Genomic DNA, 27,825 nt, shown 5'->3' with positions numbered 1-27,825 from the left:
AATAATATATAAAACGCTACATTGACCGGTTTCTACATATATACAGCAGAACTACTGAGACCTGATCACTGCAGCTGACTTCTCAGATTTCTGATCTGATTTGCTAAAATTTTCTTATTTGAAAACTACAGGTGATCGTGGTTTTGAGGTTGTAGCTCCTTAACTCTGGAGGAATCGGGTTCGTTTTGATGGGTTAGCTTTTCTTTGAGTATCTGCGGTCTAATAAAGTTATTGTTATTAAATAAAGTTTTAAGCAGATTTTTGTGACGTGATTTTGAGAAACGTTTCTGTTTAAAGGTAGTTCCCCTTGTGGGATTGTTCACATCTCGTCGCTGGACTTGAACAAATGTCACAAACTCAGACACATTTTAATCATCAAGAGTCATTTTATTTTCATATTCTAAAATGCAAAGGACATAACAGGATTTGAGAATAAATCCAAGGTTGAGTGCACAAAAATGTTTCACTGCAGGCGATTATTTACAAGAATGAAATCAACGTTTCTTTTCTTTTTTCATTTTTTCTTTAAAGAATTCAACAGGTACTGCATCAATAATTAGAGTCAGGTTTTTGAACCTCATAACGTAGACAAGACTGGACTTCATTTGTACTGAAGATACTTTTTTTAAACACAGCACATTCAGTAATTTACATTTTACATTTTAGTGAACTTTGCTGAAATAAAAGTTCACTATTAGTGCATTAAAGCCCACTGTATGTTTGTTTAATTTAGTCTTTTATACATTAAAGATTAAAATCTCATCAAGGTAATGCTATGTGGCCTCACAAACAGGCCTGTTAAAATTAAGCTGTACAGGAGAACAAGCTACACAAGTGTCCTCTGCATCAGTTTAGCCCAATGTGCTACCCAGAAACACGTTGGCTAATAGTTACAATTTGATTGTACCATCATTGTTTAATTAACATTAGTTAATTATAAGTTATTCATGTGAATATTAGGAATCAATAATGATCCTTAAATTGTCTTGCCTGCAGCATGACATTGGTTAGAGTTTTGCGTCGTTCAACAAGTTAAATCATTAAAGGGGATCTGTTATGTTCATTTCCAGCGTCAAATTTTGAGTCCTGCACAGCTTTGTGTGATTTATAGTTTAAAAAAAAAACCTTATTTAACTTATACTGGGTCTTGATGTTGCCCCTCACTTAATCTTCTGCTGTTTTAATTCCAGTTCCCATGCTCTTTAAGCATACTTCCTTTTGATTGGCTGTTCCTCATAAGCAGAAGGTTTGTGGGTGGGGCTTCGGTGCTCAAATGCATGCCTGAGATGATCATATTGAAAAAAATCCACTTTCTATGACATCATACAGAGCCAAAAGTAGAAAAACTGTTTGAAAGTGATTGTGGGGATTATTTGCACATACACTATTTAGACTTTGACCATATTTAATGAAGGAAAACACCATTTTCACAGTATATACATGATAGAGGAAAAGGAAGAACATAATAGACCCCCTTTAAGATCAAAAAATATGGCTGGGTCATGTGGACACATGCTCAAAAAGATCAATGAGTATATTTGTGTCTTTTTTAAAGTGTCTTCCTGGTTGTTTATCTACTTTCATGTCTAATTCCATGTCTAATTGAACATTTCTGCACATACCGTGACAGTTAAATAGTGACAGCTGTTAGGGTTTTCTGAAAATGTCCCCTTTTGATTGCGCAAATATGTTCATTTTCAGAGACAGACAACAAAACTGTTGTATAATTCTCTAACCAGGTAATAAGTGAGCGTACCCAGCCATAGAACAATGAGCAATAACATAACGGATGAAGACTATTTATACATTTTGATCATCACAGGTCATGTTACTCACCCAGTCCTAGTGTAACTTCATGTCCCGATGTAATTTGAAACAACACTGCATTTAGCTGGAGTTATGCCGCTACTGAATACAAGATACAATGGATTTGAAAGCTATAATTCAGCTCAACACTATGCGTGCTATAGAAGAGAAGCCAAAAACACTTACTATCCGCTTAAATAAAAAAAATCGAATATGGAACCAACCATTTCTCAGAACACAGATGAGTTTAAATACATGACTCACACAATTATCTTTTTTTTTTTTTCTTCGATCCTTCAGTAGAGAGAATAACGAAAGTGCTCTGGTCAAACTTGTAAAAAAATAATTTATACACACCCCCAGTGTATGACTGGAAAATCTGTCATGAAATTGTTGACAACTGTTTTGCTTATTGATGGTCCTCCCCCCAATCACTCTGCTGCCCATCACCCTCGACACCCGTCGGCTGGATTAGTTGTCATTTGTTAAAAGGCAGGCAGGCGGGCAGTATGACGGTGGAGCAGGCTGGGCCCGCTAGAGGCTCTGCCACCTCTCCTTCCAACTCTGTCCATGTTCCTTTCTCTGGGCTGTAGCAGATGGTCGAAGACTTATACGCCCCCTGAGGGAAAAAGAAAAACAAGAAAATCAACTGATTTTCTTTAGGCCTCTTAGTGCTGTTTGGATTTCTGTGGGGAATTACTAAACTATATATGTATTAATCCAGAGTTTCTTCTTGCCTGAGCAACCCTTTCTAAAAAGTTAAAGTGCCCCAAAAATACTGAGCTTTATTCTAACTTGTACTGAAAACACAGTTTTATACACACACATACATATACATATATATATATACACACACACACACACACACACACACACACACACACACACACACATATATATATATATATATATATATATATATATATATATGTGTATACATACACACACATACATACATACACATACATATATATTAGGGGTGCAACGATATTCGTATCGATATTGAACCGTTCGATACAGTGCTTTCGGTTCGGTACGCATATGTATCGAACAATACAACATTTGTAATTTATTTTATCAACTTTCCTTCCGACGATGCTGTCTGTGTTGAGCGCTCAGTGAATCTGCGTTCGACTACTCCGCCTAGGCTGCACTGTCGAGCGCAGATCCACTGAGCGCTCAACACAGACAGCATAGTCAGAAGGAAGAGCGCAGGGCAAGCTAGCGAGACACATGGACCTCCCCCACCCTCATTCAGATCTGGCGTTTGGAATTATTTTGGTTTTCATGTGACGTATGACCCTGAAGGTAAGCAAGTCATGGACTAAAGTAAAACAGTATGTTGGATGTGCCATGCAATGCTCAATTACATGGGTGGGAACTAGTGTGTTAGCGCAGTTAGCTCGTTAACGTGTTGGCCGTCTAGCCCCACACACGGGGCGATCGGCGGTAGCTCGTTAACGGAGATTTGCCGTGTTGTGGCGTTAAGGTCATTTCAACGAGATTAACCTGAAAGCACTAGTGGGAACACAACGAATATGACTGCACATTTACGCCGACATCATCCTAGTGCAAAGACCAAAACAACAAGCATGCTACTAACTTTAGCCGAGTCATTTAGACAGCTGTTAGCACGTGATTCTCCTTATGCTGCTGAGAATATAGCCCGAATATAGCTCGTTGAAGCGGATAGTATAGCTTTTATTTTGGAAAGAGACATTTCTCTGTAATAAACTCTCTTTTCCAAAGATGAGTGATTCCTCAATCAGATACAGGGCTCGCAATATCGCTAGCCCGACGTCCTGGAGCTAGCGATTTTTTTCAGTCGGGCTACCAAAATCTATCTCTGCCCTGCCCGTCGGGCTATTGTAGGAAGGAAAAATATATGTCAATGCTTTTGCATTCTTTCAGAAATGTAGCTGGGTAATTATGTCATTGGCATCGGTGAGCCACTGTCAATATGTGACATATTGAAATCGCGTTTGAATTTGCGCTTGTTTTTTTGCTTTCACTTTGCAATCGTGCGAACTGTGTATAGAGAGCGACAGCACTGATCTGTGAGTGATGATAATTTGTGCACCAATTCCTCTGACATCGTCTTATTAATCGTTAGCTTACTATGCAAACATGACAAGTGAAATCTCCCGCAGCAAGCTTAAACATGTGAGAGGTTGATTGCGCAGAGAATCGCTGAGCTTATGTGAGTGCGTGTGTAAAAGCAGCAGGATATATATATTTTAGTTCTGCTGAGCCAAATAAGACAGGTCAGGGTGAAGAAGTGACAGCCAAAGAAAAGCTTACCACAAAACGGAGAAGTTATGACAAATCAGACTATAAGGCAAAAAGAAAGTGCAGCTTTATGGTTTCATGGACAAAAGAATTTCTGTGGCTGCAATATGACGAGCTAAATAACCAGGGCTGCACATAAGTGGTCCGCAGGTGCGCATTCGCTGTCAAAATAAAAAACACGCACAAGGGTTAGGGTTAAATTTAAAAACTGTACTTTTGAGTTAAAATATATGTTTATAACTTTAATAAATGACAAATTAAAAAGGCATGAACATTTTTTTTGTATCGAAAAAATATCGAACCGTGACACCAAAGTATCGAACCGAACCGAACCGTGAATTTTGTGTATCGTTGCACCCCTAATATATATACACACACACACACACACACACACACACACACACACACACACACACACACACACACATATACATATATATATATTTATTAGGGGTGCAACGATACTTTGGTGTCATGGTTCGATATTTTTTTCGATACAAAAAAAATTTTCATACCTTTTTAATTTGTCATTTATTATATATATATATATATATATATTTATTTATTTTTTTATTTTTTTATTTATTTTTTTTTTTTTAACTCAAAAGTGCAGTTTTTAAACTTAATGTCGCTGAAACAACAAAATAATGATAAAAAAAAATCTATCTGATAGAGAAATCACTCATCTTTGGAAAAGAGACTTTATTACAGAGAAATGGCTCTTTCCAAAATAAAAGCTATACTATACGCTTCTTCTGGGGTATTTTCTCAGCAGCATATTAAACATATCAGGTCCCATAAGGAGAATCATGTGCTAACGGCTGTCTAAATGACTCGGGTAAAGTTTGTAGCATGCGTGCTTGTTGTTTTTGCCTGCTTCCACTTGTCTTTGCACCAGGATGATGTCCGCGTAAATGTGCAGTCATATTTGTTGTGTTCCCACTAGTGCTGTCAGCGTTAATCTTGTTAAAATGACATTAACGCCATAACGGGGCAAATCTCCGTTAACGAGTTACCACGGATTGCCCCGTGCATGGGGCTTGACAGCGTCAACACCTTAACAAGCTAACTGTGCTAACGCACTAGTTCCCACAAATTGAGCATTGCGTGGCACATCCGACATACTGTTTTACTTTTGTCCATGACGCGCTTACCTTCAGGGTCATACTTCACATAAAAACCAAAATAGTTCCAAATGCCAGATCTCAATGAGGGTGGGGGAGGTTCAATTTGCCATGTTGCAAGGAGAGCTTAACTTCTGTCTCGCTAGCTTGCCCTGCGCTCAGTGAATCTGCGTTCGACTACTCCGCCTAGGCTGCACTGTCGAGCACAGATTCATTGAGCGCTCAACACAGACAGCATCGTCAGAAGGAAAGTTGATAAAATAAATTAAAAATTTTGTATTGTTCATACATATGCGTACCGAACCGAAAGCACTGTATCGAACGGTTCAATATCGATACGAGTATCGTTGCACCCCTAATATAAATATATATATATATATATATATATATATATATATATATATATATAGATAGATAGATAGATAGATAGATAGATAAAGACATATATGTACTACATTAAATACCATGCTCCAGCTGTAGCCTCCCACAAGATAAATGCTGTCATCCAAAACGGCACAGCCTGGACCGCTGCGACCCTCCAGGATGGGTGTCTGGAGGATATTCCACTGGTCAGCTTTTGGGTCATAACACTCAACCAACATTACATCTAGATGGGAGAAACCTACATGACAGAGATAAGATAAGATAAGATAAGATAAGATAAGATAAGATAAGATAAGATAAGATAAGATACCCTGTCATCGTAGGTTTAGGTTACAGTAGAGGTAGGGTGAAAAAGGTGTGCAGATGTTAGAAATAAAAGGCAAGTGTTTATTTTTCCCAAAAGTTAAACAAAATCTAAAAGGAACAGAAACCCAAAGAAAAGCACAAATCCACAGTGACACAGAGGGCAGGACACGTGGTGAACATGGGAGCATAACTTATTCCACGCCCTTAAGGACTTTCTATCTATCACACAGAATCACAATCCAATGGATTCATCAGGTGCAAGTGTCTTGCCCAAAGACACTCTGGCACGCAGACTGCAGGAGCCGGAGATTAAACAACCAACCATTTGATTAAAAGACAACCCACTCCACCTCCTGAGCCACAATCACCCCGATCCAACTAGCAATCCAACAAAGAAAGAAAACAATATATCAAAGAAATACAGGAAATAACCCAAAAGACAAATAACTAACGCCAACACAAGAAGACTCACACTGAATGTGATAACAGAGGCAGAGGAACACAGAAGGCACTCAACACAAGACAGCAGGAAGCAAAGACAGGCAGCTACGGTGGCCGCTTTAGGACAAACATGTTTTAGACAGGAGAGATCAAAAACATTAAATTTGGACTATACCCCATAACAGCTGTGGCTGGCCACCATGTTTGTATTACCAGTTTTGCACACACTATATTTTAATATATTTTAATAATATCAATACTTACATTAAATGTTTTGGGATATTTTAGTTACCATTCACCCAGCTAGCAAAGTAATTCTTTTAGCTATCTGGGTAGGCTATCAGTCTGATATTAACCTTGACTGTAAAGCTTTGTGAAAGGAGTCCGATACAAGCCGATGAGTCAGTGAAGCTCACTTTTGACCGAAGACAGTGATTGTGAGGTGAGCTGCTGAGGATATCCTGGACTGCTCTTGTCAGTAAGTTCTGTTTTTTGCCGCTATTAGCTGCCATTAGCCTCTGTTACCCACTGTTAGCAGCTGTCAAGTGAAATTGTCTTTGAAATTTGTGTAACATTGCTCTACACTTAGCGGATTCAGTTGAATTAAACTGAATTTTAAGTTTTAGAATCGCATGTCTAATCTGTAGGCAGTAAATAATTGCGACAATATCAGGAATAAATGCATTCAAGATGGCGAAGCAACATGGCGGATTCCACAAACTGGTGCTGGCTCCTGTGTACTTCTAAGAGATTATTTTCTAAGTTTCTTAAAATGCATGAGTTTGTTGTATTAATTAATTACTAATCTATCTAATTGGTGTGTAATAATAATGTTGTACTCATAATCTAATTTATGAGTATACCATTATTTTTTTATTAAATGAACTAAAAAAACTCAGTACCCTTAACAATAGCATAAAACCTGAACTCACCATCACATCACAAAAAGAAAACTAGACCGAAAACACTAAAGTCAAACATTCCTGTGGACCAATCAGGTTTCAGACAGTTTTGGTTTCATGTGCTTGCGCTACAGTACCACTGTAAATGAAATCCACACAAACCACCACGTGAATGCACTGACACAAGGCTGGTTAACAACATGACGGCAGATGTGTGCCATATTGAAACGACCCCATTGTGCTCTTACAGGAATCACCGCTGAAAAAATATTATTTCACTAAAAAGATATGAATTTTAAAGAAAAAAAGAGCACGCTCTATATCCTACGAAATGAGAGAAATCTTTTCTTATTTTTTCCTGCTGGGGAGATGGTCCAGTGTAACTCCTTTCCTCCTTTTTCTTGAAACTATTCATTCAGTCAATTCATTCTATCCTTCACTTAGCCTATCCCAGCTGACCCAAAAAAAAAATGAATGACTCCTAAAGCCTGTCAATACAACAGTGAGCATAACTAAGGCAAACAGAACTATAATAATCTTTTAAAAAAAAACGTTAATATAGTTAAAGTTTTGATTTAAAGCGACGCCTTGACAAAAAGCAAATTTTATTACAGTCCTTCACTATGTGGCACTATATGGCATTACGTTCTTTCCTTTACTAAAGGATGGTTCAGTTTATCCTGTGCTAAAGGAGGTAATAAAGGAAGCTTTGAAGCATTTATATTTAGTAAAGAATTTGCGCAATTTGATATTTGACCACAGCCGTTCTCTTTCTCAACATAATGCTTTAGGCGTTAGGCTTTATTTTGCTTCTCATGGTTTGAATCTTTATTCTGTTCTCGCCAGTGTGTCCAGTATGTTCCTTGTGTCCAGTTGATGGGTTTCCCCTTTAGTTAAACTTTTGCAGACATGTTACTTTTTTTTTTGTCTATTTGCTGATAGAGACAAATTTTTGTTGTTCCTCCATCTGCCGCATTTGGTTCCACCTCCCTCACAGTTTCACTACATCTCAAGGTTTCTTCCTTCACCACCAACTCACAGACACAAACCAGCAAGACAGCCATCGATGTGCACAGATTCGCTCCTACGGTGAGCGTGAGGAAACACGAGTTTGGATATGGACACAGTCATACTCAGAGGCACGTGCAGGTTTTTTATGAGCTGAATTTGCAGCAATGAAGAGCCAACTGAACACATCTGTTTAACAGTGTTTTAACGAAAGAGCGTAGCTAAAGAGAGGATTCAAAGAGAGACAAGCTGAGCTTGTCATAATTCCCATGACCACATTCAGTTTTCCTGAAAAAATGCAAATGAACAGCACACGTTTTTGTTCTTTTTCACATTTTGTACTATGAATACTAAAGAGTGCGAGAAATGGAGGCTACAGTGTTGCACAGGGTAATTAAGGTCACTGCCTGCTCACAATGGCAACATGATTTTCACACGTACTTTTCAAAAAAGTATCAATCTTGACCTGCTTTCTGTTCGTTGTCTGAAAAGCTCGAGTGCTTACCTTTCAAATGGTTTCCACCAATAGCATACAGGCGGTCATTCATCCCAGCCAGAGCATGAATGGCACGCTTTGTGTTCATATCTTGTTTCCTCGCCCACACATCCATTATAGGGTCGTAGCAGTAAAGCCAGGAGACATACTCGCCATTGTGCACGCCTCCTGCAGCAGGTAAACACAGCAGTGTGTCATTAATACTCTGTGGAGCTACAGCACGCGGCACGTGGACATACTGGATCCAAATGTAGTACTATCCCCAGATATACAGTAAATAACTGGAAAAGAAAAACGTTTTTGGCTCTTCAAGAAAACTTTGGTTAGAGTCAGTTTGTAAAAGAGGAGGGTTTCACTTCCGGATTTTCCTGCAGGGAGGTGATGAGTGGTTCACTGACGTATCACTAAAATCTAATATATGACTTTCTGGTGTCAGCAAGTAGAAGAATTATACAAACCAAAGTTATATTGAAATATATCTAATAAAAAGCATTACAAATTTGAACTATTTCTGTGGCCATTTCTTTGAAGAAGAACTGATGTATACATTCAAGCCTCTTTACAGGGCTTCAGAAACTCTGCTACTTACATGAACATATCTCTTGAGGGAGTCTGAGGTAATATTGGATGGTAATCTGGGGCTGTGCTGTTACTAAGAAGAGGTTCACTCTCTCTTTCTCTCTCTTTTTTTTAAAACTCAAGCCTACTTTAGTCTCTATAAGCTCACCTCAAGCTCCAACTGAACTGCTGGCAGTTTTGACAAAGATGAACAATCAGTCCTGATGCATTGATTTTAATCATTTTTGTGGAGTGGAGTTGGTTTTTCTTTGTGGTGTAATTAAATGGATGTGTTTACCTCTATGTGCCATAAACACAATGTGTCTTTTTGTACAGTTCCCTCCATGTAGCGCCCCTTTTTGCATAATAATAAGGCGTAATAATAATAATACATGCGACTCGTGTACAGCTCCTGTAACTGACCTGATATGTAGATCTTGCCATTGTGCACCGCTCCTGCATGGGCAGCCAGAGGCTGTGGCAGAGACGACACGTAGTTCCACTCATTTGTCTCCAGGTTGTAGGATTCCACGCTGGAGAGGTAGCCCGCCTCGTTCCTGCCACCAATCACGTACAGGTGCTTATCCAGGCGACAGGCAAAGAAGCTGGCTCTCCTGAGGAGGACGCATTAACCAGACAACATCATTAAACCGATGATGAGAATCACTACTGTTGTTTTTTAGTTTTTTCCAGCTTCTGTCTAAGGTGCAAATCATTCTTAAAAAAACAAAAAAAACATCATAAGACGAGAGATAAGTTAAGCATGTACAAGCTTCTAGGCTGTGAGCATCTGTTTTCATGCCTGTGTAATGGGCTTGCTTACTTCTGCATGATGTAATACCTTGTAAAAGGATTTTGAACCAAAAAAAAAAAAAACAGCACATAGGTCTGTTTACAGCCCAATGAGCATTACTTTATTCTTCTGTTGGCTGGTTTTGTACACCTAGGTAAGAGTAGTAGCATTTTTTTTTAATCTTATGTGGATGTTTATATTTTTAGGTTTTCTAAACACCATTTCCCAAGAGAACTACACATCTGCTATCACAGCTGAACAGAAGACTTGTGAAGTTGTTGGATCTCACAAATTACAACTAGAATCCAAGTAGCATCTTCATGAATGCCAAAACTTGTGAACTTCACTAAGGTCATAAAGGTTTCCGTTTCTTATTAGGTGATGCAATGAGTGGTGAGATTCTGAGAAATATACAAAACACGGTAATGAGAGATGGATGAGAGAAAATGGGTTACTGAAGCTGAGTAAACAGAAGCTAGTACTGATGTCAACATTTCTGAGGACAAAAAAAGGCTCACCTCTCCTGCATTGGAGGCAACTGTATCCAACTGTTGAATCTGGGATCGTAGCGGCTGACAAAATTAGTGCTGTGCTTTCCTGCAAAACAGAACAGTAGAATACAAATAACTTAGCTCAAAATAAAGCTTCTTTTTGTACAGTTTAGACATGCTAATGTAATGATCAGTTCTTATTGGCCACATCTTTTCTAATGTTGTTTGTTGTGTACCAATAAAATTCACAAATGCAACTCTCCCCAGTCTTCATTAATCACCGCCCACACGTGATGATTTGCCTTTTTGCTGCTGTTTGAGCTAACAAGAGCTGACTGAAGTCATGTTTTCTAAGCACAGAGAGATCACCTCTTGGTAATGTTGTATTCAAAAGACTGCAAATCATCTCTCATGATGTGCATTTGTAGTAAGCTGATTCCTACTCTCAAAACTGAATAAACAACTAATTTCACTAAGTGCAGTGTACATCTGCCTGGCTGTTGTATTACTGTGATAGCTGGTGAAAGAACAAAAAGGCAGAGTAAGAATCTTTGATCATTTACAGTCTTTGTTTCTTACTATGGCACTGTGTTGCCACCTTTTTGCAAAAAGCCCTCTTAACACTTCTACATTGCAAATATTTCATCATAAACAACAGTAATTTTTCTGTGCCAATTATTGACAAGTGTTGATTGGAGTGTTGTTTGTCCACTCAGAGCTGATCTGGCTGCAGGATGAGTGTTTCAAACCATCTGAAAGTGTTACATTAACTTGATGGGCTTGAACTTACATAAACTCCAGTTTAAGTGAACATGAAAAATTTGCTGCGTGAAATCAGTGGAAAGCAGCGACTGTACCATTGGGGTTCCACTGGTCCTCTCCGCCTAGCAGCAGCAGGAAGTTCTCCACCTCCACCACGCAGTGATGTGCGCTGTTGTAAGGCATTACTAGGTGACAGACAAAAAGTCAAAAAGTCAGTTTTAAAAACATGTGGAGAGAAATTTGTATATAAACAGTACCCTGTGAGTGTGCCCTGGCTGTTATAGGTGTACTGTGCTGGTGGTTTCAAAAATCCACTGTGGTTAGCAATTACTTTGTATCATTAAATATGAGAATTAAAAACAGGCCAATACTTTTCTGTTCAGGACACATTGCAGTCTAGAAAGCACTACCATAAGTCTCACATTTAATAAAACTGTCAGGTCATTTAAAATAAGAACCATGTAACAGTAAAAGTTATGCCATTGAACCACGAACAAAAAAAGCCACTCTTTGTAGCATCTGGATAACTTTTTAACCTCTTTTGTCTCAAAATCATATAGAAAATAGATTGACGTGCAACTTTTGTTTTTTAATCAGAATCAACACAGCCATCAATTGACTGGCGACCTGTTCAAGCTGTACACCGCTTCTTGAACAGGAACAGCTGGGATAGGCTCCAGCCCAAACACAACCCTCAATTTGATCAACACATCTGGTGTAACTGTTTGCGCTCTTATACTCAAAGGGGGAAAGTAAATGGCATCTACACTCTCCTTAAATAAATTCAATTAATTCTTAAATGTTTCCACCACACCCACAGGTCAAGCCTTACTACCAATTACTGTCCGAGACACTGACCAAAGAGGTTTATTGAACATCTAAGAAGTATTATATTAACTTTTGAATAGGAAATAATGAAAGTGCTAAATGTTCTGTAATTTGACAGGAGTGGTCAGAGTAAATTTCACACAGACTGTTTGTTCTTTGTTTGGAGCAAGATACAAAAAACACAAACAGAAGTTTAAAAAAAAGTCTGGATGGAGAGCTGGTGAGCAAAGAAAGTTGCACTGGATTACTTTCTATAAACTTGCGATTACAGACAGACTAATATATGATTTTACGATTGATACCAATACTGATATTTAGTGATTTTAAAAATCCAATATACTGATATATTGACCGGCATTTTTTTTCAGACATATGAAACCTAAACAGATTTCCCTAACATATTTTTTAGTGTGGGTCTTTATTTACTCTTTCATGCTTTGCCCAGCTGTCTTCAGATCAGCTAGTTGTTGTGTTTCTCACTTTCCAAACAGGTGTTGCCCACAGGATGTTTCTCCCTTCTCTTCTTTACCTTTTTCTATAATTTCCATTTATTGGCCATTATAAATGCAACTATTAGGAGAACTGCCAATAGTTAATACTGGTGGATAATACTGACCTGCTCATAAATCAGTCAGGCTTCAGTTGCAGTATAATGCACCGGTTGTGACGGAGAATGTGCTCTTGCTATTTTCTCTTCACATGAGGCAAAATGTTAAATTATATCATAAAACTCATATATATATATATATAAATAATCGGAGGTTTTTCTGCTCTTTTTGTTTTGTATTCTCTGGACCATCCAGTCACAGGAATGTGACTTCAGCTATTTCGAATAACGATGCCATAAAAACCTCCAGCACTTTAAAGGACAGGAAAAAAAGTATTTAGTGGTAGTAAACTGAATATCATTGGTTTGGAAATGTGATGGACATTTTTTAACATTCTGTAGATAAAATAATTATTTAGTTGATTGAGAAAGTAATTGACAGATTGCTTAATAATCAGATAATTATTACTTGTAACCTTGCATTTATTTAACTGGATAGGTCACCAATTTCTATTTTGGGAATTCGACTCTTAGAAACTAGCTTAGCAACACTGTCCAATAAGTAAAATGTTGGGTGGATGATACCCCTTGTCGTGTGTTAGCGCAGTATAGCATAAACATCCCAGAGCTGAAGCAGGACCCCTCATGGAGGATTTTCTTTTGTGTATGTTTTCGTGCTCCCTTTCTCTCCTTCATCTTCTTTTGCTAAAGTGACCCCATTGAGATGTAGAGAAATGGTCTTAGGTGACAGTCATAATGAACATGATCATGTTCACTCAATAAATCTCAGGCCCGGTGCTTTTTGAGCACAAATCAGTGAAATGTTAAAGCCCACCTGTCTGTCTCCATCAGTCATTTCCACTGTCACCTCCCCACCGTCTGATGGATCACAGTTGCTGCAAAATTAGACAGCCTTGAATCTCATTTCTTTCCAATTGGCCTCTCTCTGCAATCTCACTCTAGCTGGCTGACATGTGCCGGTCCTCTATGGGAGGGAAGTCTCAGATAGGAACTAATACTACATACACTAAACACAGCTTTATCTCAAACGAGGGGATTAGGTTGCCTGCCTCCAGTGCACCTCAAAGACGAGTGCCATACGACTGCCAAATTCCCTTACATGCTATTTACATTATCATTCAGTCAGCAGTATATAGGACATGGATGGGCGGCTTTTTATTTGATGTCTAGTGACTTGTACTCATACTAAAAATCATCTCGTACCCATGTGAGAAGAAGATTATTGCTTTACAATATGTCACAGACCACAGTATCTAGAGTACTGCGGTGGGTTTTGGGACATTTGGGATATACTGTAGGTGAACGGTGAGATAATTACAGTAGCAGGGTATAATAACTGGAATTACTATGCTAATCTTGTGCACTGAAAAATAAATGCATTAATTATTTTTCCTTCTAAAGTATTTATACCTGAGAAAGTGAATCCGATTAACCTATTTGTGCCCTTTTAACCCAAATTGTCCACTAACCCAAGAGTGTGAAAAGCCATAGGAGGGCAGGATGAGCACGTCCTCTATGAGATGGACGCCATCACTCCGGTCTACAGTGAGCTCTAGGGCTCACTAGAGGGAGTCAGAAACCTCTGCATAGAGGCACAGTCAGGGTCGGTTGAATGACTCCACAGCTAATGCACCACTGCTGCTCCATCTCTGATGTGCCTTTAACACCGCTACAATTGCATCCCACTGAGCTGAATTCCTTTGTTCTAGGCCATGCTGCATGGACACCATACATGCAGCATGGAGATCCAGATTTTAATATTAGGTTGGTTTAAAGAAGAAGAAAAGAACAACCTAGCATTGTGGCTGAATCTGTGCCTGCCTTTGTCTTGCATTGGTCCACGCTGCTGTGGGTACACTAGATGGCAAACTTTACACTGGAATCACCGAGCAGTGTGTACATCAGATACACTGAAAGAGATCAGATTCTTCCCAAATTGTGTTGATGAATGTCTTAATCAAAGGCTGTCCCTCTCAGGTTTCGGCTCATTGAAAAGTTATGATTGAATGTTAATAATCTTCTATTCCACATCCATTGTGAGGAGGCTACATCAGGTGGTCACTGATGTGTTAAGGGGATGATTTTGCAGTTTTGTCCTTCCACTTGGCCACGGACCATTTGAGTGTTAACTTTTTTAGTTCTGAGTGATGGAAATCCCTATTGACCTTTTGCCTGGTGCAGTTTGTACCAGTGAGTGAGAGTTTAATGACAAAAACAACAACAACAACAACAACAACAACAACAACATAAACAGCGAGCTTCAGGCTGTTGTGTATGCAAGGCTCCTTCAGTTTAAAAAAAAAAAAAAAAAAAAAAAAAAAAGCTCTAATAGGTTTGGACAAACATGAGCTAAAACATCACACTGCTGCCAGGAAATGTTATGATTTGAGCAGAGGAAGAAACCATGTCGGAGACTGCTGGTGATTTTAAGACCCGACAGCAAAAGCATAAAACCAGATTTATTCAAATTTGAACCATAAAGGGAGAACATAAACTGCACAGGGCCGAGCTGACAGAAAGCAGACCTATAGCTAATATATATGAATGGATAGGTGATCCTGAGATATGACTGCAACCAAAACACAGGACAAAAACTCAATATGTCCAGCAATGATGGGGCAAAGGAGAAACGCGGTCTCTCATTAGCTCTTTTTTTGACCTTTGCAATATGGCAACATTAAAGTAGTGAGCCTTAAAAAGGTCAGGGAAGACAGAGAGAGAGAGAGAGAAGAGCATAGTGCACTCTACAGCGGAGAGTGCAGCAGGGATGTGTTTGAAATCTCACAAAGGTTTTCTAGGAAATTATCACAATTTGCCTTCATTATAATATTAAAAAATAAGATAAAATGAGATAAAATCAATTTTTGCTTTTGTTTCCATTGTTGTCCCTGTTACCTAAGAATGGTTGACATCAACATTTAAGCTGCAGTGTTCCACTAACCCCTCTGTGCTATTTATTCACCTTAAGTAAACCCAATATCAACAGCGACACCAGGTCAACAGGCTAAACTGCCACGTCGTGTATTACCATGTGTGGGTTAATTCAGTGTTATGAGTTGATCAATATGAACGAGTAATCACGCTGCATTTAAAAGTAATTGGGAAAAGATGTCACTCCTTAACGTTCTGTCTCAGCCACAATAGATCATTAGATTCAAGTAAATCTCATCGTGCATCCTGCCAGCACATATCAGCAAAAAAACAAGGGAAAGCATGCATGACGCTCCACAGTGCTGTGAAGTCACGCTCTGATTAAAAACTTATATTAAAAGTGATAGTGACACATTATTACCTGAAGGATTTAGGGAACTCTTGTCCCTCATTTTTGGTGAAAATTAACCAGTGTTAAAGTCATCCAAAGGAACAACTATTTCTCATCATAAAAGCCAGTAACACGGGATGCCTCAGGTAATAAATAAATAAATAAATGTAAAAAAATATATAAATTTTTTTAAATCGCAGCCTTTCTACTCACTTGTGAGGATCTTCCATGTCTTTTTCTCATCGTCATAGTACTGGACCAAATTACTGGGGAGACGATCAGGTCCAGGAGGCAAACCACCCACCAGTAACAGCATCCTCTTATTGGAACGGATTCTGCAATGTCAAAAGTGTGGGTGTGCGGACAAGTGTTCAATAACATGCAATAAAAGACATATTAAGGCCTGGAATAAAACATGCAAACACAAAAACACAAGCACAGCTTCAACCTGACACCTTTAATTCCTTGATTTACTACGACGATATTAACAGAGCTTCCCTGGAGTATTTTTATTTTTCACTTTGCTGATGCTGATTGTATGAATGAATTAATCTGTGAATAAAATAAAGAATAAATGCACAGCTAGATGAATAACTGCTTCTTATCCAAGTACTTCTACTAAACTCAAGATTGCTAATCAGGAAATATGCGACCACATTTATTGTGATTAATAAAAATTGCTCAATCGTTTTGATGTGTTATTGGATCGTTATTGCACTCTAAAGATATCTTTTCAATTAGCTGTGAAGCGAGGACAGTCCTGTAGGGTGCCATGCTGGAGGCTAAAAGCACAATTGAGAACATAAACCTGCCTATACAATGTCTCCATTTCATTGGCTACAGTGATTCATGTGACATGCCTTAGCCAATTGTTGGAAATTTCCTGCTGTTTGTATATGATATATAACCTCAAAGCCGTGCACTTTACTGCACATCAATGACCATTATCTGGCTCCTAATGGATTTCAACACAAATCTACCAATTTATCACAATATGCACTAAAACATTAAGAGTAGCTGGCCTTTAGATTCAGACACATTCACCTTTTTCCCTTTTCCATATTTTACTTTTTTATGCTTGGGTAAGTCACCGTCGCCTCGGTGTATTCTCCCTCATGCTGGCCCAATCGGAAGTGTTTTAGGGTTATTCATATGCAAATGAGCCCCTGGACATAGATAATGGTGATTAATTGAGGGGAGAGAAACAGTGGCATGTGAAACTAATTATGAGGATTCCTGAATCTTTGCTCGTTTAGGTCCATATGTGGGATCAGATATATTATTGGGATAATGTACAAGTAGGTACTTGTAGAATGGTTTTATGTCCTGATTATTTCAGTAATTTCCAAATGTTTTCATAAAGTTTAGATTCTCTTGTGTCACAATTTTTTTTAGTTGTTTTTCCCCAAGGCTCACAACTGTAGTGATAAAACAACAACAACAACAACAACAACTGAATATTGATACTATCGATTAAAAAAAAAAAAGTCTCAGCTGTCTGACTGTGATCAGTTGTCACCATAAGAGACAATAGCCATGTACTAACCAGCCCTAAAAGTGCAGATCAGGACAAACATGTAAGCCATGTTTTTGTGTGAGTGAGACACGTGCATGCAACACGAATGTAAGCAGCATTGTCCAATTCATGAAAAGGAATTCTAAACATCAAATCAAATTTTAAAAAAAACAAAACATTTTGAATGTATTATATTTGTCTTCATTTTAATATCAGTAACAGGGCATCTCTGTACTTGGATCATAAGCATCTTGCAATTACCATTTAATTCTGGTCACAATTCAATTACAGCATTTCAAATTGTATTCAAGAGAGTTGCTACAAATCAAATGCATAACCTTTATCTAGATTGTAGCAATCTTGTCTACACTGATTAGAGAGTAATTGCACAGATGTGTGAGGAAATAAAGACATGTTTTCTTTTGTAAAACAGGAGGGAACATTGTAATGATGGATACAGTGGAGCACAGAGTGCATCACGACCTCTGGCAGCAGGTATTATGTTACAGGAGCACCAAAATCCTCATGAACTAGTCCTGAAATGCCACACTGCCTACATGGTCTACACCGACCACCTACATGCTCTACATTAAACAGGCGGTGGGATCAATACATGAGCAAGTGCATAATGCTTGTGTCTGTAATTTGTTCAAATTTAACAAGTGGGAGGCATTTAATTACCCACTGCCCAGTCTCAAACAGCTCTGTGGTGTGATTGTGTGAATTTATGTCTGAGTGTTTATCTGTCTCGTTCTCACCTGCTGGCCATGGTCTGCCTGCAGTGCTGCCTGAAGGGCATCAGGTGGTAGTTCATGGCATCCAGGAGTAGTTTCTGGCACACAGGGTCACTCCTCATGAAGTCAACAGACTGAACTCTCTCCACCAACTCTGGGGCAGGTATAAGGGCAAAGCGTAGCCTCTTCATAAGGTCCGGTGCATAGTGCATGCGAGTCTCCCGGTCATGCTCCAGCCAGAGGACTGACATCTGGAAGAGAGCCAGCTCTGACTCCACTGGGGGTGGCAGAGCATCTAGCATGGCACACATCTCCTCAAAGTTCAACAGCAGCACATCCTCCACCAGGTACTTGTTGGCCAGCTTCTTGGTCTCATCCAGTCCATGGAGTGCAGCAATCTTGCAGATCTGCTTGTAGTTCTGCACAGAGATCTGGTCATTAAGGAACTGCACACTAAGCTTGGTAATCTGGGGGATATTGAGGATCTTGCTGACTGACAGCACCTCTTCCACTGTGTCCAGGGAAAGAGTAACATTGGCAGTATACAGGTACTCCAGCACTAATCGTAGTCCAATGGAGGAGCAGCCCTGGAGCACTAGGTTATTTATGGGCCTGGTGCTGGTGGTCACCAGCTTGTCATCAGGAGAGGATGAAGGGGTCCCACTGCTGCCCTGGTCCCCTTTGCTTCCTTCATTGTTGATTACATTATGGGAGGAAAAGAGGGATCTGAAATACTGGGAGCAAGATGCCAACACAGCTTTGTGGCAGTGGAACTGCTGTCCCTGGGCTGTCAGAGTCACATCACAGAAAAGCTGCTTTCGCCACAAGAGATTGAGCCCATGCAGCAGGGTGTCACTGTGTGTTGGGTCAAAGGTGGATGTTCTATCACCCGATCTGGACATGACTTCCTGAATGTGAACGCCACCTAGGCAACAAATAAACCATGCAAGCCATTTACCTCAGGTCATTTATTTCCACAACACACGTTGCCTATACATCGCTATCAGTCAACTATTACAGCAGAAAACGATTTCTCGAATAAGTTATTGAACAGATCGCCCGTCCATCCAGCGGGGAAGAGCCGTCATGCCACGCCAGCCGGCGACAATCTACATCCAGCACGGCTTCATTCGCCTTCAACTTTGAGCTCTGGTCGTAAAGCAACAAACAAAAACGTAGTAGTTCCCATAGCGTGCCACTCTTATTCATTCTTAACTCAAGAAGCGGATGGTTTTAAATGGAGGCTGATGTTTGAAGGGCGCTGTCAAAACAAAAAAAAAAAAGAAAAGAAAAAAAATCGGAGGATACGGAGATGCTGCGGCGCTTTCCCCCCTCGGTAACGCGGCTGAAGTTGTCGGATAAGGAAAAAAAGAGGCAGCCGCTACGGTGGACGGATAACATGCAGCATTCAGCCAACACTTATCCCTTCTCCTGCCTTGCTGCACACCCCCACAATGAGGACATTACACATCGCACAGATTTACGGAGTCATACAAAAGCAATTAGTTTGTCTCCGAGCCGTCAGCAGCGGTACGGGTGCGTTTTGCTTTTTTAGCCTACCTGAGTTAAGCGGACGTGAGTATCGACAAAATATTCACTGAAATGCAGCTTTCGCTAAAGTTAAATGGGATGTGCATATCTTTTTCATACTTAGACTGTTACAAAAGCTATTTCCATGTGCGTAATGTGTGTAAACTTGACACAAGCGTGCCGTAACCGTTGTCGCCAGATTCTCTAAAAGCGCCTGTCACAACTAAATGATGTGAGCAGCTTGCCTGAGAAGGAGCCAAACTTACCTGACTTCAGCTCTTGACCAAAAAAAAGGAAAGTAAGCTTCGGGTTCCCAATAATCTCACTTGAATTTTCCTTTGTTCTCCTTTTAAGAAATGTCCTTTTTCCTTTAAAGTCTATGGCGTCTCAAAATAACCATTGATTCCAACTCATAAAGTCACTATTTCGGGTTATTTGTTGACGTTGATCATTTGTTCTTCTGAATTAACAAGAAGTGTGTGAGTGTGTGAGAGGGAGCTGTGCTTTCTGCAAGAGAAGAAGAAGAAGAAATATACGTGTGACAAATTATGCTACCAAGAAACAACACATCATTATCCTTGGGCCTGGGGCTCAGTGAGTCGTAACGAGAGTAATAGGAAATCCACGGTTGGGGAGAGAAACGGTCGTGCATGGCCGGTGGAGAGAGACCATGCAGGGGTATGGATGCTGGAGAGACTCGCAAAATTATGGCTCAAGGCTATTGTAAAAACTGTCGAGCGTAAATGACTGCGATTTCAAACATCTATGGAAGAAAGAAAAGAGAAAGGGGGAGAAAAACCGAGTCTTTCCCTCGCTGTTATAGAGAGAACCGTCAAGTTTTAGTGCGCATTGCTAATTAGTCAATTTCTCTCTGCCTTCACAGCCCGACGACTTTGCTGCTGAGCTGAAACTGCTAATTTCTGGGACCAGCCTTTTTTTGGCTGTGAACTGGATGGATGAATGGCTTGTCTCGCACAAATGACAAAAAGCCCCTGCCTTAATCTCCATCGCCAAAATAACCCCTCATCTCATTCTGCTCCTACTAGTCCTTCAAAAGAAGGTGCTCTACACAAACTGAAGTTATACATCTGTATAATAAACAGCACCCACCTCAATGTACAGACAACTGTGCAGACTTTTATCATGTTTAATTAAAAGCAGATAATACCCTCCTTTTTTCTACATTTTAGTGCGACACTGAAGCAGCATTATGAAATGCCACACATGTACAGAAGGGACATAAAGTTTAAAAAAAAAAACAACAAGCACAAATAAAGAACATATATATTGTTTTCATTCATTATTACCATGTCTGATCAGTTCATTGTTAAAAACATAAGGCTTGAAAACACAAAGGGCTGTAACCTAATACAGTGTCCATTAGTGCACAGTAGTTCTGCTGGAGTATTTATATCCATACACCTGCATTTTTGCCCCCAGAGATCCTCCAAGAGTATAAGATCAAAGTGAATCCACTAAAGGAAGTGGCTTGATGAATCACATAGTAAAACTCCTGGTTGGGAATGCTCATATGAACTTATGGATTGCACCAAACACTCTGTCACCACCACAACAAACTAACAGCTGTGAGGCACTAAGTAGTTCCATTGCTAAATTATTAATCTGTCAAATCACTTTGGTATAGCTGCATACAGTTCAACAACAACGAGAGCTTTCAAAAACTCAGAAACATCTCATCTCAAAATTAGGATTCCTTCATTTACCCCCATCACATGAATATAAGGTGATATAATCACCTCAAAAAGCAAACAAAATGCTCACACAGCTAATCAGAAACCGTTAGAAAGGATTTATTAGGCCAGAATAAACTGTCAATTACATAAAGAGCTCAATTAGAGTAAATACACTTACATGTAGAACTCCCATGGGACCAGAAGTGACAGGTACTTCACAACTTAAGAAATGACAGATAGGGATAAATGGCTTTGTTCATATACTATGAAAGAGAGCACCGCCATGCTACCGTCAAGCAATAGCGGACCATACATTGGTAGCATTTATAATAAGAAGGCACCACAATGCTGTTTTGATGTTCAAGTGTTTGACAAGCACACAGCCTGCTAATCCCCAACTTGTAGTTATGCCGAGGAAATTCATTCTACATGAACTCTGCGGTGATGACTGATTAGATTGTGCGCTGCATCTCAAATAATCATCGTCACCGAAGGAAAACTATACTACTCTAATATTAATTAGCGGTTTGAAACCACTATGAAAGCACTTTGTTTTACTGTTTACCACGATTATTTCGTTACCTCATTTCCAGAGGTCTTGACACTGCACAGCACTACAGTAATTCACTGTATTTCACTTTGGAGTCACATATTGTTATCTTTACCAGCACACAGTTAGCACTACATTACCCAAGTCTCGAGCGAGCTATTCTAACGCAATAAAATGACCATTTCCAACTCTTTCAGCTCTTTGTAGCAACTCAGTCTCCTGAGGCCACTGGTCTTCAGATTGCAGGGCGTTTATGGTTGTAAGTTGTTGCAGTGTGCAGAAGGAGGGGGGGGGGGGGTCATCAGATAAGAGAAGAATTTCTAGACTAATTAAACCCTTTGAGACAAAGAATCACACTACAGTGATTTACAACTCTCTGTACCAGTTAACCCGACTCATTTCTTTCTGTCATATTACTCAGATAGCATATCTACCTCTATGGGTAAAAAGTCTTTTTTTTTTGTCTTCAATGTTATGAAAAAAGGAGGGGTGTTAGTGTAAATAACCGCAGTTAGATCAGATTTAAATACTGCAGTATACTCATAATATAAGCTTTTAAGAGCAGACAAAGCTCCCAGCCACTGACCATCTACTCTGTTCGGTGAATAAGCCCCTGATTTTACCCCCAGATACTACGCATCTTCATATGTAATGCTTGCATTATATCATGCTTCCTTATTGTTTTCTTCAGCATAATTTTGTGCCCATTACAACACATAAAAATGAAGCAAAACACAAACTGTCAGCATTATCGTGGCCTTGGGTAACTGATTAAAGAGCGAACATTTAATCTAATCAGTGCAATGAAACAAAACAACAGGAGAAGCTCCAAAGTTGTGAATAGCAAAGTCTACCAGGCATAATTCCTTTTGCTGGCTGTTGCAGAGGGGTATGCTAAGATAGAAAGTATTATTTTCCTAAATGGAAGGTGTCAGATGGTCACGGAAATGTGATCGGCTGTTCAAGATCACTGCTTCCCATCTGCAATTTGTGACGTGTGAAAGATTCAGCCCAAATGTGCTCACCAAGCGTAAATCCTCAGCACTTTCTCTTATCGTGGAAAAGCAAGATAACCAGCTGTTTACAGATCAGAGAACATATCATATTAATATCATGGAGAGGGTGATATCATCTTGTTTGTAAAATATTTTGTTAACTAAGTGTGGTGTGGTATGGCAACCTATAAAGTGAAAGTTGTAATTTGTGTTTTAGCAAAAGTGCTGCAGTTTAAAGCCCCTTTTTAATGATAAAAAATATATTAAAAGGAGGAAAGCTGAAAATGCTGCGGGGAGCCTCTTCAGAAACACTTTGGTGAGACAAAATTAATGCAAACTGCATGTTACAGTAAATACTCATTACAAGGCTCTTAGAAGTTACATTTAAAGATCCCCCCTTAGTTCCAGTTAACTGTATGTATGAACACAAGCAGGGCTCTCTTTATGCCTCCCTCTCCAATCTTGGAAGAGTTTACAGTTGTGTGGAATTATTTTGCACCATTTTTGGATTTGGAAACCAAACCGTATACTATACTATAGAGAGATTAGTTCTAAAAAAAAATGTAGCATTGGCATTAAAGGAACAGGCTGCTTAATCAGAGGTAGTTGTTATAATTGTACAAATTGAAGAAAGGGTCATCAAAAGTGCAATATTTGTACTAGCAGGTTCAGTTTATTTCGATTAATTGTAAAATCTCAACCCATCCAGTTTTCTGTTTCCTGTTTTTTTTAGCACTTTTTTTGGATATCAGGACTGATTAGCACATGCTTGTCATTTCAGATCAAAGTTAGTCAGAGATGATTCATAAAACGTCCACTGTGTAATAAATTGGAAGCACTTATATTTGCCATTCAGGGAGTATTGGGAGGCCTGCTGTTTTAAACCCCTAGATCCCCACACATGGCGTAGCCACCACAGACACGGCTCAGAGAGTCAGTCGGCAGCCGGGAGGTGAGCAGAAAGGAACAGGCGGTGTCCCCTCCAGAGTGAGCACAGGAGAGAGAGTGTGTGTGTGTGTGTGTGTGTGTGTGTGTGTGTGTGTGTGTGTGTGTGTGTGTGCGCGTGTGCACAATATGTGTGTGTGTTGTGGCATTCTCAAATGACAAAAGGATACCAGTTGTGCAGTTCAGGTGGGACGACACACGGAGGTGGTATGGAGACTCACCTGAGGGAGAGTCTGGGCTGCTGGGACCGGGGCTGTAATGGAGACCCAAAGTTGTGTATAGGGGCCGCAGGAGGCCACTGTGCCGTGGAGAAGGTTTGGGGGCTGGAGGAGAGGGGGCTGCTGTTGTGCAGTCTCCCCAGCGTGATGCATCTACCTTCAGGGTGGCAGCAGGCGTGGAGTGGGGTGCGATGGAGCGAACACGGGCTCAGTGGCGCGGTCACCTAGGGACGCTGAAGCTGCTGTAGCAGGACTGATAGTTATTCCTTGGGAGAATTGCAAGATGAGCCCCATTGTATTAGCAACCCCTCTTCTACTAGAATTGTATCAATGTTCTCAAACCTTTGAAGAATGAAGTCAGGGTGCAAAATATCTGACACTTAACGTTTTTTGCCGTTCACCAAAAGAAACTTAATTCTTGGACAAACAAAACAAAAAAAAAAGTAGGACGGAGTAAACAGTTTCTCTCACAATCGGAGCCGTTTCATTGTGTATCAGAATGACTGCTGTCAGAGTTAAACTTCAGTAAATTCCTTTGGCAATGAGAAGCTGGTAAATTATTCCATACTGATTTGAAATTCTCACACATTAAGCTTTTTAATTTCCAAGCAGTACTTTTGTGTTGCAACAGTTTGAGTCGTATCTTTTAGAAATTCTCTGTGTCTAATATGGTCAGCACTCCCAATTATTCACTCCACTGACAAGTGAAACAAATGGGACCAACCAGTGCATTCTGTATTATCTACACCCCTTGGATTCCCTGACAATAATTAATACAATGGCAAGCTGCTGTTACCAGCCTTGACGACATGAGCTCAACAACATAAGCTCTCCCTTTCCAAGAGCTCTTGAAAAGAAATTACATCCAGCGGTGAGGTCATATATATATATCGTGGACACAAGCAGCCGGGAGGTTATGTCATGTTACTGTCTGGGACCCTAGATCAGATGGTACTGTTAATATCAGCAGGTCATTATTCACATCATTACACCATGAATGAAAGGTGCGTGGAATATGTCAGGAATATATGAATGTAGCCCTGAACATAGAGATATACACAGCCTTTAATAGCAAAGACTGTCCCATATGTCAGCGAAGTTCATTAACATGCTACATGATCTTACTGAGGCAGCAGTGCTGACCATCTCACTGGTATGGTCACACACCATTATGTAGGGTTACTTCATTTGCTCATAATGCGGATAAACATGGGAGGAAAAAGCACCTTAATATATACACAGCATACAGTGAATCTAAGTAGTGTTAGGCAAACTGGTTCCATGATTTAAATAAAACTAAATAAAAGCAGATACAGTTTTGTTTTGTGTAATAGCCAACTGACCAATGTGTCCTTTTAAAGAGGTGTCACACAATCATACTAACCCCTCTTATTTTAGCCTACGAGGATATTAACAGGTTTTTTAATTATAGAGGAGCACTTTGCCTCAACATCCATTAAAGGAATGCCGTGCTAATTTTAAATCCTCGCAGCAGGCATTTGCATCAACAGAAGAAAAGTGGATGAGTTTCTCTTTAACAGCTGTAATTTGTGTTTTCCAATCACCATGCTGATTTCTGCTCATTATACTCCGGTTTCACACCGGTAAGTGAGCAAAGTTTGGATTGATTGACTCTAATTAACTAAAAAATGTTCCAAGCCATGGATTTATTATCATGCTAGCTAGCCACAAATGTCAGAGACTTTCACAAATTATTATCCTCTTAAGATAAATATCTTTGAAATCAAATGAGTGTGGAAACGCGAGGAACATGTATTGTTATACTGATGAATTTGTTTGTCATGTTTTTCTGCTGAGCTCCACATTAAAGACTCACCTGGGCAATCACACTGTTCCAGTGTATTGTTAAGCGGTACTGTATGACTGAATGACAGATGCTGTAGTTACCTAAACTTTAAAGGAACACACACTCAAGTCAGATGAATAAAAATCAGACAATTATATAGTAATATAAAAGAAAATCTTCCCAGATTACAGTGTTATCAGCACTGACCAAATAGGGTGTACCAGGGTGCACTTCATGTTATACTACCGAAAACCTATTTCCTCTCGTGTGCTCCAAAACTTGGCAGCATCTCCCTCATTGATATTTTAGACACAGTAGCACCTTTCTCAACTCACATTCTTTCCTCGACTCCATCGGCTCCATGGCTCAACTCTCCACTTTCTCATGAACAAAGAGAGGACGGTTTGAGAGGACGCCTCAGTTTTCCTGGTTTTAAAAAGATCTCAGAGCAGAATTTTGGTTAGCTTAAGAAGACAGAACATTGCTCTGATTCACTCGGCTTCACTCCAGTGATCAGAAGTGATTACTGAAGTGAATCCAAATGAAACGGGCCCATCGTCTGCACGGTGGCGCCAGGCAGAAATTGAGAATCATGCTGCCTGTAAATCAGATTTTCTCAACATGCCTCTTGCAAAATATGCCTTGATACAAAAGTACAAAAAAATATTCCAAACCAGCTTTGAGGTATCAGAGTATGCAACAGCACAGTGAGGCATGTGCTGTATGTTTTATCCTCATCATACTGAAACAAGCATGTAATGCCCCTCAGCTGTCAAGTACACCCCCCCATTAGTATTTCCACAGTCCATCCTCTTTAGAGTAGCAGCATTAAGGTGTGTGCACTTTGAGGCACGCCCGCAGATAGATGTGATGACATCTAGTTGTGGCTCACTTTCATTTATTTAAGGGATTGATTAGATGCAAGGAGAGCAGATAAATGTGCTGGAGAGGCACCTTCATTTGAGAAATTGCCATATAGTCAGTACAGAATATGAGACGGACTGAACATTTTTCTCCTCAAGATGCTTTTAGGGAGCTAGTGGCGTCGTGGCTTTGCGAGCAGTCGACCAAGTTAGTGTCATGCTGAATGTTTGTTCTATAGTATACAGTTGGCCCAAAAACCTATGTAAAGAAACTTTACCAAATATCTGAAAAAATCTTCTTTTTTCCCCACATGAGAGATAATGTGTCAGTTTGATTTAAATATATATATTTTTACTTGTTTTATTTTGTTTTTTTCAAGCCGTCTTAGTTTGAGATGTTATGCTTAGTGTTATAACATGATACTGAGACATGTTTCAGTCAGTTATTTGCTAAGGTTGTTGTGTCCATACTGCCCCCTTCTGTCTCCTCTAGTATGGAAGGCATCTGTTGTTATCAACAAAACAACAGCATCTCTATCAACTCAGAAGGAAAGGGTAACATATTTTCCAAGGAGTAGTCTAACAGCATTAACCTTGACGCTACTAAAATTCTAATGAGCATAAGCATAATTTGTACAATTTAGATTAATATATAAACATTGTTTGTTTTTTAACTTCTTTTCATTCTTGTGGAAATGATAAATATCTAGGGATTTCGCACTTTAGCATTTATACAGAGCAGACTTTGTGTTGTTTACCACTAGTATGACATTGTTTAAACATGATGAAAGAAAAATCAATTTTCTACAAGTACTAAATGTGATTCAGTTAAGATTCCAAATTGAAAACAGTGTTTCCCCAGGGTTCTTTAGAAAGCCAGTGGATAGTGCACACACAACATCCTTTTGTGCACACTATTTACCCCTGGATTGCTCCAGGCTAATGTCTCAATAAT

At 39.5% G+C, this 27,825-nt stretch overlaps 1 protein-coding gene across 2 annotated transcripts; it reads right to left on the bottom strand.

The window, feature by feature from the left end:
• Positions 1-366: 366 nt before the first annotated feature.
• On the bottom strand, positions 367-27,117 carry klhl14 (kelch-like family member 14). 2 transcript variants are annotated; one of them, XM_026150206.2, is made up of 9 exons: positions 24,204-27,117; positions 18,293-19,193; positions 16,232-16,353; positions 11,456-11,545; positions 10,626-10,704; positions 9,738-9,928; positions 8,766-8,924; positions 5,684-5,841; positions 367-2,425 (listed from the first exon to the last, which is right to left on the bottom strand). In XM_026150206.2, exons 2-9 carry the CDS (start codon positions 19,168-19,170, stop codon positions 2,285-2,287), a joined length of 1,818 nt encoding a protein of 605 aa, XP_026005991.1. In that variant the 5' UTR covers positions 19,171-19,193; positions 24,204-27,117; the 3' UTR covers positions 367-2,284. The 2 variants fall into 2 exon arrangements, with proteins under 2 accessions (XP_026005991.1, XP_026005992.1); XM_026150207.2 differs by lacking the exon at positions 24,204-27,117 and adding an exon at positions 20,065-21,625.
• Between the last annotated feature and the right edge of the window lie 708 nt (positions 27,118-27,825).

This window comes from Astatotilapia calliptera, chromosome 18 (assembly GCF_964374335.1).
Source record: "Astatotilapia calliptera chromosome 18, fAstCal68.1, whole genome shotgun sequence".
Lineage (NCBI taxonomy): Eukaryota > Metazoa > Chordata > Actinopteri > Cichliformes > Cichlidae > Astatotilapia > Astatotilapia calliptera.
The sequence above is the reverse complement of the archived record's forward strand: the minus strand, read 5'-3'. Positions and strand labels throughout refer to the sequence as shown.

Coding starts and splice junctions, on each gene's coding strand:
- klhl14 (XM_026150206.2), bottom strand. CDS start 19,170: ATGTCCAGATCGGGTGATAGAACATCCACCTTTGACCCAACACACAGT. Junction 10,705..11,455: donor GGACCAGTGGAACCCCAATG/GTACAGTCGCTG, acceptor TCTGTTTTGCAG/GAAAGCACAGCACTAATTTT. Junction 9,929..10,625: donor TTGCCTCCAATGCAGGAGAG/GTGAGCCTTTTT, acceptor CGTCCTCCTCAG/GAGAGCCAGCTTCTTTGCCT.